A 20,458-nucleotide genomic window follows, 5' to 3' on the forward strand; every position below is an offset into this window, starting at 1 on the left:
TATATCATTCCACTGCCTTCTTGCCTCCATGTTTTCTGCTGAGAAATACACACATAGTCTTACTGAGCTTCCCTTGTATGTGATGGATCACTTTTTTCTTGCTGCTTTCAGAATTCTATCTTTGTCTTTGACATTCGACAATCTGATTAGTAAGTATCTTGGAGTAGGTCTGTGCAGCTCTTTTCTCTTTGGGGTATGCTGCACTTCTTAGATCTGTAATTTAATGTCTTTCATAAAAAATCGGAAATTTTTAGTGATTATTTCCTCCATTATTCTTTCTGCCCCTTTTCCTTTCTCTTCTCCTTCTGGTACACCCATAACATGTACATTTGTGTGCTTCATGTTGTCATTCAGTTCCTTGAGACCCTCCTCATATTTTTCAGTTATTTTCTGTATCTGTTCTTTTGTGTGTAGGGTTTCAGGTGTCCAGTCCTCTAGTGCACTAATCGTTTTTTCTACTTCTTCGTATCTGATGTAATTCTCAATTGTGTTTTTCATCCCTTCTATTTTGTGTGCTTCATTCCCCATAAGTTCTGGCATTTGTTTTTTCAAGCTTTCCAGGTTTTTTTTTTTCCTTTTTTTTTGTGTGTGTGCATGGTCCAGTAATTGAACCCAGGTCTCCTCCCACATGAAAGGTGAGGATTCTACCACTGAACCACCCGTGTACCTCTTTTCGAGTTCTTCTTTGTGGTCACCCTGTATCTTCTTTATATCCTTCATATCTTTTGCTACATCTCCCCTCAACTTGTTGATTTGATTTTTGAATTGACTTAGCATACTTGTTCGAAAAATCTTCAATTAATTGTTTCAACACCTGTATCTCATTTAAAGTGGTTAGTTTATTCTTTTGGGCCAATATTCATTTTTTTTGAGTATAACTCATAATTTTTTGCCGGTGCCTAGGCATTTGATTTCCTTAATGAGTTTATTCTGGAGGTTGTATTCACTTTTTTACCTAGGGTTTTCATGTTGGTTGACTTTGCTCTCTATCTATTCTTTGGCATTCAGTTCAACTTATTCTAGATGTCCTGCAAAGCGTTTGTTTAATTGATCAGAATTTTTCAGCTCTTGTTTTTCTGGTTCTTGCCCTGCCTATTTTGAATCTTTTTTCTCTCCAGATTAGATCAACCCCAATCAGATTTTTCCAGACAAAGAAGGTTCAGGTCTCAGGAAAAGTATATAATCAGTATCAAATTTCCCTGAGGATGAGATCTGGCAGGTTGTCTGACCTTCCTGTGGCACCTACAGACCCTGTGCTTTTCTTATCCTGCTCAGCAGGTGACGTTTGTTAGTCCACAGCTGCCCACCAGCATAAAGTGTGTGGAGCCTTTAATTCTCAGCCTGCCAGGGGTGTGATTGAGTCAGAGGCTGAGGTGGAAAGCAATCTTAAGCTATTTTTGATTCCTAGCCCCTGGTGTCTGAATTCTCTAAAGGAGAGCCACCACTTGAGCTGGGCCCTGCCCCTTCCTCCCCCCCCCCCCCTGGTTTCTTTGGGAAGATAGATATGGCCTCTAGGGAATTATCTTCTTCACTTGACCTGTTACTTTGTCTCCCAGACCTATCTTAATACCACCTTTGCCTGGGTCAACTTTCTCTAATGAGCTATGTAGCATACTTTAAAAAAAGAGAGAAAAAGAAAATAAAATCCCGTTTCATAGGCAGTCTTTTCAGCACCCAAGTTTTTCCAGTCAAGAGCCAGAGTTAGTACTTGTCTCTATATGCTCATTTTCTTGAGATATAGCCCTTTTCCAATATTCTGAGCTTGGTTGAATCCGGAAGCATCCATTTTGTTGTTGTTGTTTTTTTCTTTTTTCATCAGCCCTATCTGCCCAGAGTGACCTCAGGGTTACTTTCCTGCTTTCTCTAGATTTATCTGTGTATACAGCTTGTATTCAGCAGTCTAAATTTGTTAATTAAAATTGCGATTGCAGCTTGGTTTAGCTACCTTCCCTTGTTCCTAGTAGAGAAGGATTCTGTTTCCCACTGGGGAGAGACTCCAAATCAGCCTGCCATGCCAGTGGGGGAGGGACTCCAGCTTCTACAGTTTGCAAGCTTTGCTTATAGCCTATGCAGTGATCTCAGCCCTTCCACCTATTCCAGACTGGTGTATGTTGTGTGTCCAGTTGTGGATGTCCCCCAAGCAGTTGTTCCAGACAATTCCTGGCTGTTTACTAGCTGCTGTCTCTTTTTTACTTTTTGTGTTGAAATAATTTCAAATTTACAGGACAGTTCCAAAAATAATACCAAACCCGTACAGAAAAATTCACCATATCCCTACCAAGATACCCAGATCCACCAACTTTTGATATTTTGCTACTTTTGCAGTATCATTTTCTCTATCTATTTTTCTGTGCTGTTGTTTTATCTATTTTCTGTACATTTGAGAATGGGTTGTTATACATCATACTCCTTGAACATTTAATATGTCCATGTACATTTCCTAAGAACAAGGATATTCACTGATTCAAACCGTTATAAGTATAGTAATCAAGTTCAATATGTTTAAAATTGATGTAAAACTTACAATCTATATTCCAGTTTTTCATATGTCTCAATACTGTCCTTTTGGCATTTTCTCCTCCATTATTAGATTCAGTTCAGGATCTTGTATTGTATTTAATTGTCATTGTCTCTAGTTTCTCTTTTTTAAATAGTGGAAACATATATGCAACATAAACTTTCCTACCTCACCCCCTCCCAGGCATACAGTTCAGTGGGAGTGCTGTGCTACCCTCACCATATCCATTCCCAGAACTTAACTGTCACCTCAAACAGAAATCTGACATGAATTATGCATTTGTGCTTTGTTTTAAGAAGCAAGCAGATTTCAATGAGTGAAGAGAGCCAAGGCACGCAAAGGACTTAGCACCTGACGTAGTAAAAATACTTTTTTAAATGAATACATTTAATGTAATCATAATCACAAAGGTGATTACCTCCTTAAAATTCTTCCATGTTAAAAGCATCTTAGAAGCATAGGACTAAATATTAGGAGACTGGAATCACTACAGCTTTAATGTTTTTCCCCCTTTTTGTCTTAATTTTTTTACTGAGATGAAATTCACACAAAATAAAATTAACCATTTTAAAGTGAACAATTCAGTGACATTTATTACAGTCACAGTGTTGGGCAATTACCGCCTCTATCTAGTTCCAAAGCCCTCTTTTTATCTTAAGTTCAACAATTCCATTCATTTCAATAAATATTTATTGCCCTCCTGCTGTGAGTAAAGCACCCTGTTAAGCATTTTGGGGAACAGGAACGAATAAGATTTCAAGGACTGATCATAGTCTAAAGGAATCATCTTATTTGTGTTTCTTACCTGGAAGGTAGGGCCATGTTTTCTGTTTTTCTTCCTGCCTCCCTGAGGTGGACCTTTTTTTTTTAATTGTGAAAAATAATATATGTACAAAAAAGCAATACATTTCAAAGCATACTGCAACAATTAGTTACAGAACAGATTTTAGAGTTTGGTATGGGTTACAGTTCCACAATTTTCGTTTTTTCCTTCTAGCTGCTCCAAGACACTGAAGATTAAAAGAAAAATCAATATAGTGATTCAGCAGTCATACTCATTTGTTAAATCCTATCTTCTCCTCCTTCTCCTTTGATATTTCTTCCAGTCTTTAGGGGTATTTGGGCTATGCCCATTCTAACTTTTTCATGTTAGAAAGGGCTATTGATAGTATGGAATAGGAAATTGTAACTGGTTGATGTTATGGAGAGGCTGGCCCCTCTGGGTTTCAGGGCTTATCTGGCCTAGGAACCTATTTGGAGGTTGTAGGCTTTTGGAAAATAATCTTAGTGTGTGTGAAACTTTTGTAGAATCTCAGCTAAAGCCCCAGAACCCTAGCCTTTAGGATTGTCCAGAATGGTTTTGGTAGGGGTTTGGCAAACTATGATAAATAACAATATCTAGCTGAAGCTTGCAATAAGAATATCCTCCAGAATAGCCTCTCAACTCTGTTTGAACTCTCTCAGCTCCTAAGGCCTTATTTGCTACCATTCTTTTCCCCTTTTTGCTCAGGAAGGCATTGTGAATCCCACGGTGCCAGCGCCCTGGTTCAGGAGGTGGGCTTTTTGAGAGGCTTATGGGAAGATGGCTTTCTTTTCCAAGCCTAGAAGGTGACTCAGAAAAGCTGTGTGTTGTGCTTCAATTCACTTGTTAACTCTAGCAATGTCTTACTCAGTCTAGTAGGTGTTTCTTTAAAGTTCATCTTTGCTGGTCCCTTTCTGTCTGTGGCATCGGGTTTATATCTGTGTCCCTCCTCTTTGCAGGCCAGGGGTTATCACCATGCAGGCATTGTCGGAAGAGGACCGGAGGCTCTGGATGGAAGCCATGGATGGCCGGGAACCGGTAAGTAACAATTCAGGGAAGTAGATAAAGAAAAAAAAAAAAAAGGCCTGAGTTGTTTGTTACTTCCCTAGTGCAATGATTTTTGCTGCTGCTCTTAAGTCTTGAGTTATCAAGACCAAGAGGTAGTGTTTTCTTAGTAGGTTGGTGTTTGTGGATATTGATATTTTCTTTTGGGTGAATGTGGTTCCTGAGCTTTGGCCCTTGGCCTCTTATTCCTAAAGTGTGGGTTCTTCATGATAGGACACAAGGATACCCTTCACTAAGGTAACTGTAGCACCCATAGGTCTTTTAGAAGAGGCAGAGACCCATATGGCTTGCTGAATATTTTTATTGACCCTATGATGTCTCCTATCATGAAGAAGGCCACACAGTATTATCTCAAACCCATTTTAAAGGGGTAAATGATCATAAAAGTGTATATAGGTTATGTAGCATCTTTTATCATCCCCTTCTAGTTCAGCCTTCTATCACTATAGTAACCCACACCCCATAATAAGCACTGGAACATTATCAGGGTAGATGGATAAAGTTAAGCCTAGTTATGTGATCCTTGTCCCCATTTCAGAGATGCTGACCTCAGCTGGGTGATCTAATCTTCTTTGGGTTTTTCTGCATCTTGTGACATGTGAAACTCATATAAGGGCCCTGGGGAAGCCCCTAGAGTCAGAGTAGTCCTTATCTTGGTGCCAGGACTTTGACTCCAGTGCTCAGCACATCTCAAGTCTGTAGAAGATGTCCCACACATAAGATTAAAATAATCCAGAATGTCAGAGGGCCAGTAATTAATATTTGCAAAGACACTATCCAAAAAAGAGAAATATTTAGAAGGGAAAAGCAGGTCCTGGCCTCCATGGACTATAGAGCTCTGTTGCTTCAAGTCTGTGTCCAGTATAGATGATTCTAGTTCATTTTTATTTCTCTTTTTCAACCTGGTGAGGTGAACTGGCAATGTAAAGAAATGTACCTTTCTACTCAGCTATTTTTTTTATGTAAACATGAAATCAATTCAATCATTTAAATAATAGTGTTATATAATACTTAAACTATAGAACAAGAACTAAAGAACTATTTATAGACTTAGGCACAGTTTTTTAAACTATAATTAAGCCTTTATCTTAACTCTTCTTCTGGACTAAAATATAAGATAGACTTGATTTTCTTGGAATGCATAGTTCCTGATAGAAACTCTCTCAAAGGCAGATATGCACTTCTACCTTTAGGGCTTTATGAGTACAATAGTTGCTTGATGTCAGAGACCTTTGAAAGCACCTTCTTTAGTAGTCTTTCCTCCTTTCTTGCACCACTACCATTAGTTGAGCACTTTATTGGATGTCAGATACTGAAATGTATCTTATGTCTCTTAACTAATTTATTCCTTAGTACCTTATGAAATAAATGTTACAGTTCCATTTTATAGATAAGGAAACTGAGACTTGGGTTAAATAACTTGCCCCAAGTTGTACAGATATTAAATAAGTGGATGTATTAGTAGGGTACAGACCAGGATGCTTTAACAAAGATACCCTGAAGTACAGTAGCTTGAATATGATGCAAGTTTATCACCCAGAGCTCAGAAGAGTGAGCAGTCCTTGCCTACCAAGTCACTCTGCCATCCTCAATCCATGGTTCCCAAGGTTGTTCCCACCTGTCATTGCTATGTTCCTACCAGGTGATGGAAATAAAAGAGTCCAGGGCAATCATTTTAAAGAACCCAGAAAGTTCATACATCACCTTTAAATACATTCCACTGGCCCAGACATAATTATATGGTCACATGTATGTGCAAAGGAGGGTGGGAAATTTAGTCTATACATAGACAGCCTAGGGCTGGCCGATACCTAGAGTATATTATTACTTCAGGGAAGCAGAAGAGGAAAGATACTGGGGGTGGTTAGAAGTCTGTACCAATGGTAAAGCTAGAATTTGAACCCCTGCCTATCTCTAGATATATTCATCTTTAATAGAGATGTCAAATTGTCCTCTAAGAATTCTCACTCAGTTCATGTTTACAATACTGTCTCAAATTCTCTTGAATCATTCTTCAGTTTATAGGAGAGGAAATAAAAATCCTGTCACAGCATGCTATTCTTTAGTTATAAAAAACCCACTACAGTATTTTTTCCCAATGAGCTGGTGTTCTATAACTGCTTCACCAACTCCATTTTAGGCTTCACCCCCCACTCTTCCCTGCCTCTTGATATTTGTTCTGTCTGTATATAATCGGTCTTCTTACTAACCACTTCAGTTTTCCTGTAGATTAACATCTGGCCTCTGCAGATGGAAAGCTTACTCTTTTTTTTTTTTTTAATTTTTTTATTAATTAAAAAAAATTAACAAACAAAACATTAAGATATCATTCCATTCTACATATACAGAAAGCTTACTCTTGAAAGAACCATCTCCTTGCTCCAAAATACATGAAAACAAGTTTAAACACAAAATAATTCCGTTTCTAAACCTAATATAGAATTATTTTTTCACAGGAACCTATAGCTTGCATTGCAAACCACACCTCCATGCCCTTTTTTTAAAATTGTTTCCTAAGAGAGATATAAATACAGATATAAATGCAGACAAATATGATGATTACATAACTGACAAGAATATTAGGCTTAATTTTGCCTCTTATTGCTGAGAACCTCTAGGGAGCATTACTGATGATAAATCTAGTAGACAGTTAGCAGCCCCAATTTTAATTACTGTTTCTCTAATTAGTTGTCTTGTTCCATTGAGAGTTTCAGTTTTATTAAGGGAGAGAAACCTTTCCCTTGCTGGTTTTAGGGCAAATTCCATACCTCAGGGAGGTTTTAATGTTGCATCCTCTTTTTTATTTTTAAAATGTATATCTTAATTGTTCTGTGATTGATTAACCAGTGTGGATTTTTTTTTGGGGGGGCTAGGGAGCTAATTTTGATTTTGGTCCTTTTTATTATTTCCTTGTTTAATTATGATATGAATTATAGTTTTTAACATGCATTCTAGTTCAGAGAAATATTGCATATCTTCACAGTATGGATGAACATACAATAGAGGAAGAATTTAGAGTTGTGGTCCTACAATGCACATTATGGATTTTATCTATGTAGTGAATTTGAATTATTTTAATTTAAGTAAAGTAAAATCAGTTCAAACTTGCTTGAAATAAAAGCTGAATTTGTTGTCGTACATAACTGAAAAAAAAAAAAAAAACAGGCCCGTCTGATTATGGGAGCTTAGATAATTTATGGAGTTGATTTCTTCTTTTGTGTTTGGGTTCATTTTCCAACAGGTTCTTTCTATGTGTTGACAAGATACTTTCTAATTATTCCAGGCTTACATCTTATTGTCAAGAACAAAGGTCATGAACTTTTCTGTAAAGGGACAAATAAGTATTTTAGGTTTGGGGGACCTGAATGGTCTTTGCTGCAACTACATAGCTTTGCCGTTGCAATGCAGAAGCAGCCATGGGTAAAATGTGAAGAGTAAGTGCAGTGGCTGTGTTTCCATAGACCTTTAAACAGGTAGCAGGCCAAATATCCCTGCTGACTGAGAGAGTGATCAAATGAGAGGGAGGAGTTGTGACAGAGAAGATAGGATTTAACACATGATTGTGACTACTGAATCATTATATAGTTGTTTCCTTTTAGTTTCTAGTGTATTAGAACAGCCAGAAGGAAATACCTGAACTGTAACCCATACTATACTCTGAAATTTGCTCTATAACTGCTTGTTAAACTGTACTTTGAAATTTATCACTTTCCTGTATATATGTTTTATTTCACAATAAAAAAATGTTTAAAACAAACAGGTGGCAGGCCAGATTTGGCTCACTGACAGTTTCTCAGCTCCTGATCTCGAAGTCTAGTGGAAATAAAATTTTTGCATAATATACCCAAAGCAGTACCTATTTGAATTTTATTGGTTTAAATATTTGGACTAGAAGATGGAATAGGTGAATTGACCAGAAAGACTCCCCTGCCTACTGCACTGATACGGCATAAATGTTTGGGGAAATCAAAGCTTTGTTCTATGAAGAAGTGGGATAGATGGTAGATAGATAAAAATGATCTCTATTTCATTAAGTTTTATATTCAAAGAGTTTGCTCTTCGATAGTTGTTCAAAAGTTAAAGCCACAAACTAGCATGTAACATGATACTTGTTGGTGAAAGACTGAATACTTTCTTCCTAAGATCAGGAACAACACAAAGATGTTTGCTGATCTCCATCATTCAGCTATTACTAGAAGCCCTAACCAGTGCAGTAGGGCAAGAAAATTTTTTAAAAAAAGCATTCGGGTTGGACAGGAATATACAAATTGGCCCTGTTTGCAGATGGAAGTGATTGTCTATGTTGAAAATTCCAAGGATTCCACAAAAAAAAACTCCTAGAGTTAATGCATTCAGAAAGATGACAGCATACATGAGCAACACACTCAAAAATCAATATTTATATATACTAGCCTGAAGCTATGGCAACCAAAATTAAAAATATAACAGCATTTGCACTTAGTCTAATACCAAGTTTAAGTACACTTAGGTATAAATCTAATAAAACATATATTTAGGGCCTGTATGCTAGAACTTGCAAAGTGCTGATGAAAAAAATCAAAGAAGATCTAAATAAATTGAGAGAGAAACCTTGTTCATGGATTGGAAGACTCAACATAGAGAAGATGTCAGTTCTCCCCAGATTGACTTAGAGGTTTAATGTAATTACTATCAAAATATCAGAAAGTTTTTTTTTTTTGTAGATACAGACAGGCTTATTCTAAAATTTATATGGAAAGGAATGAAGGGAACTAGAAAAGCTTAAATTCTGAAAAAGAACAATAAAGTAGGAGGTGTCATTCTACCTGATCTTAAGACTTCCTAAATAGCTGTAGCAATCAAGACTGCGGTATTGACACAGAGGAGAGACAAATAGAACAATAGAACAGAGTAAATAACCCAGAATAGACCTGCATTAATATGCCCAACTGAGTTTTGACGAAAGTTCAAGAGCAATCCAATGGAGGAAAGATAGTCTTTTCAACAAATGGTATCAGAATAATGGACACACGAGGCAAAAAAAAGTGAACTTTGATTAAATCTTAAATCTCTATACAGAAACTATTAATTAATTTTTAATTAAAATAGGTCATAGATTAAAGTGTGAAATATGAAGCTTTAAAACTTTTAGAAGAACATGTAAGGGAAAATCTTTGAGACCTAGGACTAGAGGAAGAGTTTTAAGATATAACAAAAGCATGATCCGTAAAATAAATAATGGATAAATTGTTCTTCATCAAAACTACAAACTTTTGCTCTGTATGAAACCCTGATAAGAAAATGAGAAGCCAAGCTACAAACAAGAAGAAAATATTTGCAAAGCATGTATCTGATAGGGGACTTACATCTATAATGTATAAAGAACTTTCAAATTTCAACAGTTAAAAATTAAATAATCCAATTATAAAATGGGATAAGACAGACATTTTGCCAAGAAAAATAGATAGATGGCAAATAAACACTTGGAAAAATGTTCAACGTTATTAGCTGTTAGGAAAATGCAAACTAGAACCACAACAAGATATCACAACACACCTGTTAGAAAGGCTAAGTGATAATGTCAAATGCTGGCAAGGATGCAGAGAACTAGATTTCTTATATATTGCTGGTGGGGATGTAAAAATCATACAGCTACTTTAGAGAATCATTTGGCAGTTTCTAATAAGACTAAACATGAACTTACCATATGAACCAGCAATTGCTCTTGGACTTTGTGCCGATTTGAAAGGATGTATGTACCCTAGAAAAGCCAGGTTTTAATCCTAATCCTATTTTGTAAAGGCAACTGTTTCTTGCAATCCCTATTCAGTCTGTATGTTGGACACTATAATTAGATTATCTCCATGGAGTTGTGACTCACTCAAGAGTGGGTGTTAAAGTGGATTAGGTGGAGACATGTCTCCACCCATTCTAGATGGGTCTTGATTACTTTACTGGAATCCTATAAAAGAGGAAATATTTGAGGGAAAGCAGGAGATTCAGAGAGAGCAGAGAAGAACAACAGAGTCACGAGAAAGCCACAACAGAGAGAAAAGCCATGAAATTTGAGACAGCAAAGAATGCTACAGCACCACGAATCAGAGTCCACCAGCCAGCGACATTTGGAGATGAAGAAGGTAAACGCCTCCCAGCGAGCTGGAGAGGAAGCTAGCAGATGATGCCATGTTTGCCATGTCCCTTCCAACCAGGAGAGAAACCTTGACTGTGTTCGCCAGGTGCCTTTCCAGATGAGAGAAAAACCCTAAACTTCGTTGGCCTTCTTGAATCAAAGTATCTTTCCTTGGATGCCTTAGATTGGACGTTTCTATAGACTTGCTTTAATTGGGACATTTCCATGGCCTAGAAACTTATTAAATAACTTGTAACTTATTAAATCCCCCGTTTTTAAAAGCCATTCCATTTCTGATGTGTTGCATTCCAGCAGCTACCAAACTAGAATAGCCGTTTATCCCAGAGAAATGAAAAGTTATGTTCACACAAAAACCTGTACAACAGCTTTATTCATAATAGCTGCAAACTGAAAAAAAACAAGTCTTCTTCAGGGGATGAATGGTTAAACAAATAGTGGTACATCCATAAAATGGAATTCTGTTCCAAAATTTTTGAACATTTGGTACATACAACAACTGGATGAATTTCAAGAACTTTATGCCAAGTAAAAACAGTCAATCTCAAAAGGCTCCATAATATATGCTTCCATTTTATATATAGCATTCTTGAAATGATGAAATTCTAGAAAAGGAGAATAGATTAGTGATTGCCAGGGCATAGGGACAGTGGGGAGAGGGGTGCAATTATAAAGGGGTTGCACAAGTTTCTTTGGATAGTGAAACAGTTCTTTTTGGTTATGTTTCTTGACTGTGGTTCTGGTTATATGAATTTGTACATGGTATACAATCGTATTGAAGTGCATGCACATACACACTCCCTCACAAATACAAATAAGTGCCTTTAAAAACTGGTGAAATCTGAATAAGGTCTGTAGTCTAGTCTAGTTAGCAGGATTGTACCAAGGACAATTTTCTGGGTATTTTGTATTACATTATTCTCCATTGGGAGGAGCTGGGTAAAGGATTCCGGGACTCTCTCTACTATTTTTACAATTTCTTCTGGGTCTATTCTAATTTAAAAAGCAAGACAAGAGACCAAGCTAGCTGGTTAGGTAAAGTTTTGAAATGATTCTACTGGATTTCCTTCGCTTTCTGTTAAATCTGGGTTGACAGATCAGAGTTACCATTGAAGCCTCCATAAGCTTTCATGTTCGTCTTCCATGGTTATTACCTAATGCTTGGGAACAAATGACTCTCCGGATTAAATTGGATGTGGAGACCTTAGTTCAAGCTGCATAAATACCTCAGCTCAGAGAAATTTTAGAGAACAGCAAATTTACATTGCCAGGTCCTAATAACCAATGCTTTTTCTCCTTTCTTTTTTGGGTATTGTTGGTTAGCATGTTTGCTAAAGCAAGTGGGTTAGAATCACTACCAGCCCACCATCATTGCCAGCACATACACACCCAACCTGAAGTATTTATTACCTTTCTATTATGGAAGATGACTTAGCAAATCAGTGGGGCTCATGAGTGATCAGGAACCTCAGACCCTGCTTGGATCAGTCTCCTTGAAATGTGTTCCCACATATTCCCTCAGCTGCAACTGGTCTTGTCTGTCTCGAAGTGCTTATATTATTTCATGGTGGAGGTAATAGTCATCCTTCACATCCTGTGGATCTTTAGTTAAATTAGGTTTTTCCACTTTGAGCTGGTACTTGAATGTCCTTTGACAGCCAGTAGGTCTGAGGGTTGGTAGATGCCAGAATTATGTAGAATTAGGTTAGGAAGATAAGAAACAGGTGATGTAGCATCAAAGATTTTGTGCAACCCATTTATTAGATTGAACCATTTGAAATTGCCACTTATGTTGATCAAAAATGGTCAGCTATTGGCAGTTTCCTGTGGTTCACCCTCACAGAAGTGGCGCAGAAAGAGGCCCATACCTTTCTATTCCAAGGATGAACAGCGGTCTGTTAGATGTCTCCAGGTGGTAACAAGATTCTTTAAGTTCCCAAGCAGAAAATATCCCGTCTCTTCTCAAGGAGGCAAAGGAGCTGCAGTTTCTAACAGATTTGGGGGCTCTCTGACCAAATAAAGGCTACCAGAAATGGATATGCCCCTCTACCTGCCTGATGTTGCTGTCCTTTTCAGCCCCTCTGCCTGTGGAGAGAAGGAAGGTGCTGGCCACCCTCTACACCAGTTCTAAAAGTCATTCACTGTTCTGCCTCCTCCTTAGTTTGTACACTCTCCACACAGTTTTGAATTTTCTGGAAGTTCCTCCATTTTTGTGTCCTGTGCAGAAGCTGACACAAGTGAATCTGCAACTCTGAAAGTTTCTATCACCAGTTAGTTGCTCATTTGAGTCAGAATTAAGGCCAAATTAAGAGTTCCCTATTTTGCTTCCTCTATCTGGAAGATGGCATTTTGGCAAATAGAGAATTTATGAGAGCATCTGTGTGTGTGCATGTGTATACATTGACTCATTTTTATTAACTTTTAATTTTGAAATCAATTCAGGCTTACAGGAATGTTGCAATTCCAGAATACTTTTCACCCAGATACTCCAAATTTTAACATCTTACATAGCCACAGTACAATTATCATACCAGGAAATTAACATTGATACCATATTATTACCTATTTTACGGACCTCAAATTTTGCCAGTTGTTCCACTATCTTCTTTCCTGGGCCAGGGTCCAATTCAGGATCATACATTGCGTTCACTTGCCACATCTCCTTAGTTTCCTTTAATCTGGAACAGTTAGAGGCTTGCCTTTTTTGATGGAAAGCCGTTGCCAACAGATGTCCTGATAGTAGAAATCCTCCATCCGGACAGTGTCCTAGCTCTGTTCCCATCTTGGAGTGTATTTGAGTACTGTTAGTTTGCCGGCTGTTATGACAAAGACCATACAATGAGGTGGCTTGAACAACAGGAGTTTATTGGCTCATGGTTTTGAGGCTAGAAGTCCAAAATCAAGATATCAGCAAGGCTTGCTTTCTCCTGTAATTAGTAGCTTTCTGATACTGGCTTCCAGAAATTCTTGAGATTTCTTGGCTTGTGTCTTTGCCCCGTATCATGTGGTAATGTCCTCTCCTACCTTGCTTCTGTGACTTCTGGGCTCTTTTTATAGGGAATATGGATTCTCCGGGAATATAGATTAAGAGCCATCTTGATTTAGTTGGCTATACCTTAACTAAAAATAACATCTTCAAATGGTCCTGTTCACAATGGGTTCACACCCATGAGGATACAGGTTAAAATTAAGAATGTTTTTGTTCAGGTACATAATTTAATCTACCACAGGTACTATTGTTGATATCCTCCCTCCATCCAGGTAATAATTCCTATCTTTCCACTATCAAACTGCTTGTGTCTCTCTCTCTTTATATCTTTTTTTCCAAAGGCTCTCTGCTGTATGTTTGTTCTCACGCATGTGGGTCTCTTTATATACATCCATTTCTTTTAAATACTTCATCTTTTACCTCATCTATTCACATCATGTACTCTTCTTTGTACGTTTTACTATGTTTAATCTGTTTTATAGTTGTTGATTAAAGACATGTGAGGCCATAATATGATATTAATAGACATTCTGTAACATGACCTCTCACCTCTAGCTGCAGCACCAATTACTGTTGGGCTCTCTTTGTCAGATAAAAAGGCAGCGATTCATGGGAATGGAGATTGTGATTGGATTAGCTTCAATTTTTTTTTTCTCTGTGAGAAAAAAAAGATCTTTTTTTTTCTTTCTCTAAGAGAAAGATCTTTTTAAGACTGATTTTGTTCATTTGAAGAATGATTGAATTGTCTCATGTCTATTTCTGCAGCTTTGTCTTACTCCCTAAAAGCCAGAAAGTTGTAGCATTTGTTAAGGATCAAATAAAAGATGACATTTAAAATAACATGTTGACAGAAGCCCTGGCAGCATTTTGAGTATTAAGAAGTCTATGATGTTGTTTGCTTTGCGGTCAGGTGTGGAACAGGATAAGCATTTTTGAAAAATTATTATGGAGATGCTGAATTGGGAGTAAGTGCAGTAAAGTCAGGAGGGCTCGTGGTGCTGGGCTTGCTGTATTTGGAAACAGCTTCTTTTTACTGCTGTTTCCAAATATCCTCCCGCATGATCCTGGGAGAAAACACCAGAAAAAGTAAATGCATTTTGAAGCACAGCTATTTTCTTGTATGGTTTAAAAATCTTCCCTTTTGCTCATCCAGAAAATAATGCAGCTGTGTGGTCTAGTGCAGCCAAAGGCAGAGCAGGAGGAGCCGCGGCCCTGGCCCGCCCAACTGACTGCCACTGCTCCAGCATGCTGGGTGCTCTTGACTGAGGGCCCAGAAAGTGAATTTTTACCTCCCTCTTTACTTTACTTTCAAAAGCAAAAAAATTAAAGGGGGTGGAGTGGGGTGGGGCAGAAATTAAACTGAGATTCCTCAGATTAGAACTATGTCCTCTTACGATTAATCCTTGCTAGTTTTGTTTTCACTATAAATCTATAAAGAGCTTTACCTCAGCCAAACTTAGGGAGTTATCAGCATTCTTGGGGTAAGCTGAAGTGGATTTTTTATTTGGGGGATTTTTTTTGTTGTTTTGTGCTGGTGTGTGTGTGTATGTGTGTGCCTAGGTGAAATATATTGGAATACTTTTTCATTTTCTCCCTTGGAACTATCTTGCTGAGGTGAATGCCATCTATTTCCTACGGTAGTAGTTGTTGGCTATACCAACAACAATATACATCAGGGAAGATATTAATACCCTATTTTGACTATTTCTCCACCTCGTTCATATCTCTGGGTATTGTTATCCCAAGAAGGTTTTGACTTATTGAGGGCAGGGATCAGTCATGTCCTTTATGTCCTTAATACTATCTATGCATGGTGCTTCTTAGAGTGTTGTGAAACATAGCCCTGGTTATCCTTTGAGTTAATTAGAAGGTAATGGGTTGAGTGGAATTCTTTGATCTGCCTGTAACTCAGTGCATTTAGTTTGCTTCCATGTCATGGGTTCTCCCAGGCCACTGTAAGGAAGATCTTGATTTGCTTGTTCTTCACTGCATCCCTTGTGTTGCAGCCCCTTGTTAAGAACACTGCGCATATTGATTGAGACTCCATGCTCAATAAATATTTGTTAAATGAATGAATAGGAAAGCGTATCTAGGCAACTGTTTCTCTTCTTAACCACAGGCTTTTGAACTTACCACATTTACTTCTATGGCCCCCACTCTTGCGTCTCCATTCTTAGTGATTGTTGGTGTCTGACAGAAACCAGTATTGCACCAGAGAAAGTTTGTTAGCACCCAAGGAATTGGTTGAGAAGTATGCAATTTTCAACTGTTTTATACTGTCTTTTCTTCCTCCAGCAGTGAAGTTATGATTTATAGGTGTATATATATATACACACACACATAAATATCTGCATATGTTGTATCAATTTTAATTTCTTGCTACCTTCTGTTATTCCTTGGATGTATGGGAAATTCAAAATTGTGGTCAGAGCTCTGACTCCTGCTAGTCAGGTTGCCATATTATCAAAGAAACTGTGACCTTCAGCATCCTGTGGTCATGCTAAAGAGGCTAAAAGTTGATAGATAAGGGCCGATCTTAGCTGTTCTCCCATTTCCCAAAAGCGTTCCCTACCTCAGCACTTTTATTAAAGTGTTGAACACAAGAACTCTAAAAACAGTGTGTGTGTATATACAGTTATGCAGGTATGTATGCATGCACACGCACACTTGAATTGATGAGGATCAATAGACAGGTTGATCGTAGTCATTCGTTATAATTCCACAAATGGGCTTCCTTCTGTACCTGAGTGGATTCCTGTTATGTTAACTTTCTCCATTGATACTAGGAAAGGGGTTGAATGTGTGGAGTTTGAAGTCAGCCAGCCTGAGTTTGAATCTTGATTCTGCTCTAGGACCTTGAACAATTTAGCTGACTTTTCTGAGCTTCAGTTTACCCAGCTGTAAAATGGGAAATGTGACAGCATTCATGAGATTAGAGGGGTAACATTATTTCACATCGGTTCAATAAAGATTAACTGTCTAATTGACAGTGAGTTCCTGAGACCATTAGATTTTATATATGCCTGGATAGATCACACTATTGTCTAGAAAGTGCCAAGGTCTATCCTGTCTCTAGACTGAATGCCTTTTGGGCTAGATTAAGGCAGTAGAGTTATAATGATTCAGAAAAACTAAAGTATGATATAGTTTATTTTCTTTTTTGGAGCAGAGGTGGTAATAGGATATAAAATAAGAAAACAAAAGTAATAACACTAAAAAAAAATCTTAGGACCAAAAATTGGAGAGAAATGTGAATATGAAATCATCAGGTCAGTTTTGATAAGCTTATGTCAATATGGTAACAGTACATTAAGCAGGCATAGAAATATCCTATTGGGGTTTTATAGTCTAATTTCGAGAGAGCATGGAAGTACCTTGGCAGATGGGATCTGGAGCTGCTTGGAAATGGATGCGCTACCATCCAGTCTTTGTTACAAAGGGCTTAGAGGCCAAGTGATTAATTCATTCTCTATAAACTGTCAGCCATGCCAGAAGCTTAGGACCAGAGCTGTATCATTCTAACTGGTTCTAGTAAGCTGTCATCTTTGTCACTATTGTCTCTTTAGCCATAAGATTCAATGATAATGAGCAATATTCTTTATGCTGTTCTGTAGTTTTGGCCAATATTACACTGTCAGAATCTGTTTTTGGAGGTTAGGATCCATTTTACCTAAAAAAATGGGCTACTTCTTTGGATAGGTGTATCGATCAGTCTTCCTATTGGGTTCAAGACTATTCAGTACAATATTCTAAACTTCAGCTATCATATAGTTGACTGCTGTGTATTCAGTGGTACAGAGAGAGGAATTTGATATAAAGGGCAAGTTTGAGGGCCAAGGAGGGAGGGAAGTAGCTGGAACTTGAGTGAGTTCCACTGATTTGCTGAACCAGGGTTTCTCACTCTAGGACCCATGAATGAACTCGGGGTGGAGCATAGTGGTTGCATGCAAAATGTTTGCATATGGGTATGCTAAGGAAAAGATCCCATAGCATTTATTAGTTTATCGAAGGGATATGTGGCCCACTGCCAAAAAGTGGTAATTGTGGACCTGGTAGTTTATGAGAATTTATTTATTTGGTATTTATCTGAGGAGGGCTGGCTGATCTTAACTAATAAAATGATGGTATATTATTTCTTCTGGGCCCATTTGTGAGTTGAAGAGGATTTTTGGGAAGCTTCTTTGCTCAGTGCTTTTGTCTGTTTTTGCCTATATTTTTTAGTCAGCTCAGAGAGAAAATATCCCCTCATTTCTTATATAGATAAGTTATAGAGGACAAACTTTGAAGTGGGTTGGGGGAAAGGGGGAGAGGAGCAGGCAGAGAGGTAGAAAGGAAGAAACACAGATCTGAGTGTTGTTTTCAGTCTTAACCATTGGCTTTCCATGTCAGATCGATACTTATGATATGATGATCTTATTTAGATCAGTGCTTATGTCTTCTTTTTTGTGACTGCCACAATTAAAAATTCAGTTCAGACATATCAATATCATATCAATATCATATCAATATCAACATATCAATATGTGTGATATTAAAAAAAAACTTTTTTGGATGTCTTTAAAAATTTTGCTTACAAGAAACAGGAGTAAGTTGCATTTTTCTTTTTCCTGAACAAATATTCCTTTCAATTTCTCTTTCTGGTTCAAAGAAAGAAATCCTTAAGTTCATCTTTTTTTTCCCTGAATGTTTTATTTTGGCTTGGTTTCATTATTGTTATTGAAATGCTATGTTTCCTGCAGTGATACTCAATCTGAGTCATTGACCAAGAAAGTCCAACCTCATGGTTATAAGAAGGTCTGTGAATCTGTACTTGTTTTAGTTAACTTTTTGCATACTGAATTATGATAGAAACCTATTCAGATTAAAAGGGGCCCACTCTCAAATAAATATAGTCCATAGTCTATTTTGAGACTCATATATAGACCCTATGAAGTATGACTCATGTACCTCATAGGGTACATGAATTGCATGATGAAAAGAATCATTGGTTCAGGATTATGGGCTTCATCATGTTGGAGGATAGTGCCTGAAAGTAGAGAGCCCCTCTCACATCAAGACCAACTTACTCCTATGGTACATTTCTTCTGAAGTAGTTTCTAGCATGAAAGATATTTGGGAAATGGCAACAAGATCTTTTTTCTCAAAATGGTCATTGTCTTTGGAGGACTGTTGAAGAAGTCTAGAAATATAAAATGAGGAGAGGGTAGACACCAATTATGGCTCTATGTTTCTTACTGATTTTTGCCCCAGCATCTCTGTGCATCCCTTGTAATAGCGGAAGGAGGACTTGGGACTTGGGCTGAGTTTAAGTTATCGGCTTACTTTTGACTTTAGGCAAGTTAGTTAACTTTCAGGGCTTAGTTACCTCATTTGAAACAATAAAGGAGCTTGTCAGGATGGTAGGTATGCCAGTCTTTATGAGCTTACTAGTCTTTAAGGATCCATCCGGCTTTAAGAGGTGAATCCAAATCTGATTAAATAACAAGTCAAAATTTGGCTGTACGGAGTAGTTGAGGGTCCTCTCATACGGAGAGCTCATGCTGCTTTGGCTGCTCGTTTAGAAAGTTTAGTGTATGTGCTGGCCCGGAGATGAGGAGATCAAGAGAGGAATACATGAGCCAAGGGAATGGTGGGCTACACAATTATTTTCCTTTCTTGGTCTCTGCCTTCTGCCGTCTTTGCTGCCAGCATTTGGCTGAGAGATGCCTCTGTTTGGGGAGCTTTCTCTTCTGGTTGTTTCTGTTTTGTTCTTTTTCTGTTATTTTAAGCCAAATGTAAAGATGTTCTCAAATCTGTTTTGGTGTTTTCCTGAAGCTGGCTCTCTCATTCCTCTTCAAAGTTTAATATAGTTAAATTTAGTTGGCTGTAAGAAGAGGAAAGCCTTGATTGCTTGGTGGAAGCAGGGGCGGCAACTGGTGATAGGAAAGTTCCAGATAGATAGATTGAAAGATTGTTTCTGGCTCTGTTCTATATCTATAGACCTTTTTTTTTTTTTTTAAGCAGACAGAAAATCTATTAGATATACATGTGAGAAGATGTGGACACTCTCACAAGAAAAGAAAGATGAGAGGTGAGAGGCAATGGGCAGTGCATGGCCATTTGCTATTATCTATTAGTTTTACTTACTCCCCCTCCCCCTTCCTTGTTTGAGGCTTTTCCTGCTATGCTCCCTTGGAAAGATAGTTCATTTGGGTAGATCGATTGGCTTTACCCATCTCCATAAATGACTCACTCATGTGGGGGTTGTTTTGCTCAACATTTCTCCATAGATGACTCACTCTGGTGGGGGTCCTTTGGCACAAGATGGGTCAGATGCCACCTGGTGTTTCCCATAAGTGCACTGTCTGTCCAGAACTAGGGCCCTCCTGAGTTTGATTAACCATCCTTGTCCAAGGGCCCCTTCATGGTTTTTTTCTCTCCCCTCTCTCCCTGTTCTAGTCTGCTTCAAATTCCCCCTCAGAGAGTTCTCACTCCTTAATCTTAAGGGGTGGTGATGGGGGAAGGTCTGTCTTCTGTAGCTGCTTCCTGCTAGTCAGAGGGTGTAGGCCCTTCCTGGCAGGACGTAGAACTTTCTGGTTGTCTTATTTAAATTGAGAGGGCAGAAGTCCAGAGGCATGGTTTGAACAGTTGAAAAATCTTTGCATCAGCATTGGTTTGGTCGAAAGGCTTCTAGTCTGAAAGAAATAAGCTTAGTGAGAAGTTAAAAAATGCAAGGGCTGAAAAATATCAGTGAGCCAGCCTAGGAGACACATTAATCACATTAGCCAAGAGAGACTGGGGAAAAGGATAGGAAATGGACATCTTTCAGGTCCAGGAGTAAATTCTAGCTCGGTGGCTCATTTTTGCTTAAGTGGGGGAATAAGAGGGTGCATGTGGCAAGTTAAGGGGTATAGGAATGAGGTTTAGAAGGGGTTTGGTTGATTGGGCTGTGGTTTTGGCTGCTTTGTCAGCTTGGTT

At 38.1% G+C, this 20,458-nt stretch overlaps 1 protein-coding gene across 5 annotated transcripts in view; it reads left to right on the top strand.

The window, feature by feature from the left end:
- Positions 1–20,458, top strand: part of ARHGAP26 (Rho GTPase activating protein 26) — a 466,078-nt gene that overhangs the window by 182,811 nt on the left and 262,809 nt on the right. For all 5 annotated transcript variants that reach the window (XM_077137292.1, XM_077137293.1, XM_077137295.1 and 2 more), the window contains exon 11: positions 4,280–4,358. In XM_077137292.1, coding sequence (XP_076993407.1) covers positions 4,280–4,358 — 79 coding nt within the window. The remainder of the gene's footprint in view (positions 1–4,279; positions 4,359–20,458) is intronic.

This window comes from Tamandua tetradactyla, chromosome 20 (genome assembly GCF_023851605.1).
Source record: "Tamandua tetradactyla isolate mTamTet1 chromosome 20, mTamTet1.pri, whole genome shotgun sequence".
Classification (NCBI taxonomy): domain Eukaryota; kingdom Metazoa; phylum Chordata; class Mammalia; order Pilosa; family Myrmecophagidae; genus Tamandua; species Tamandua tetradactyla.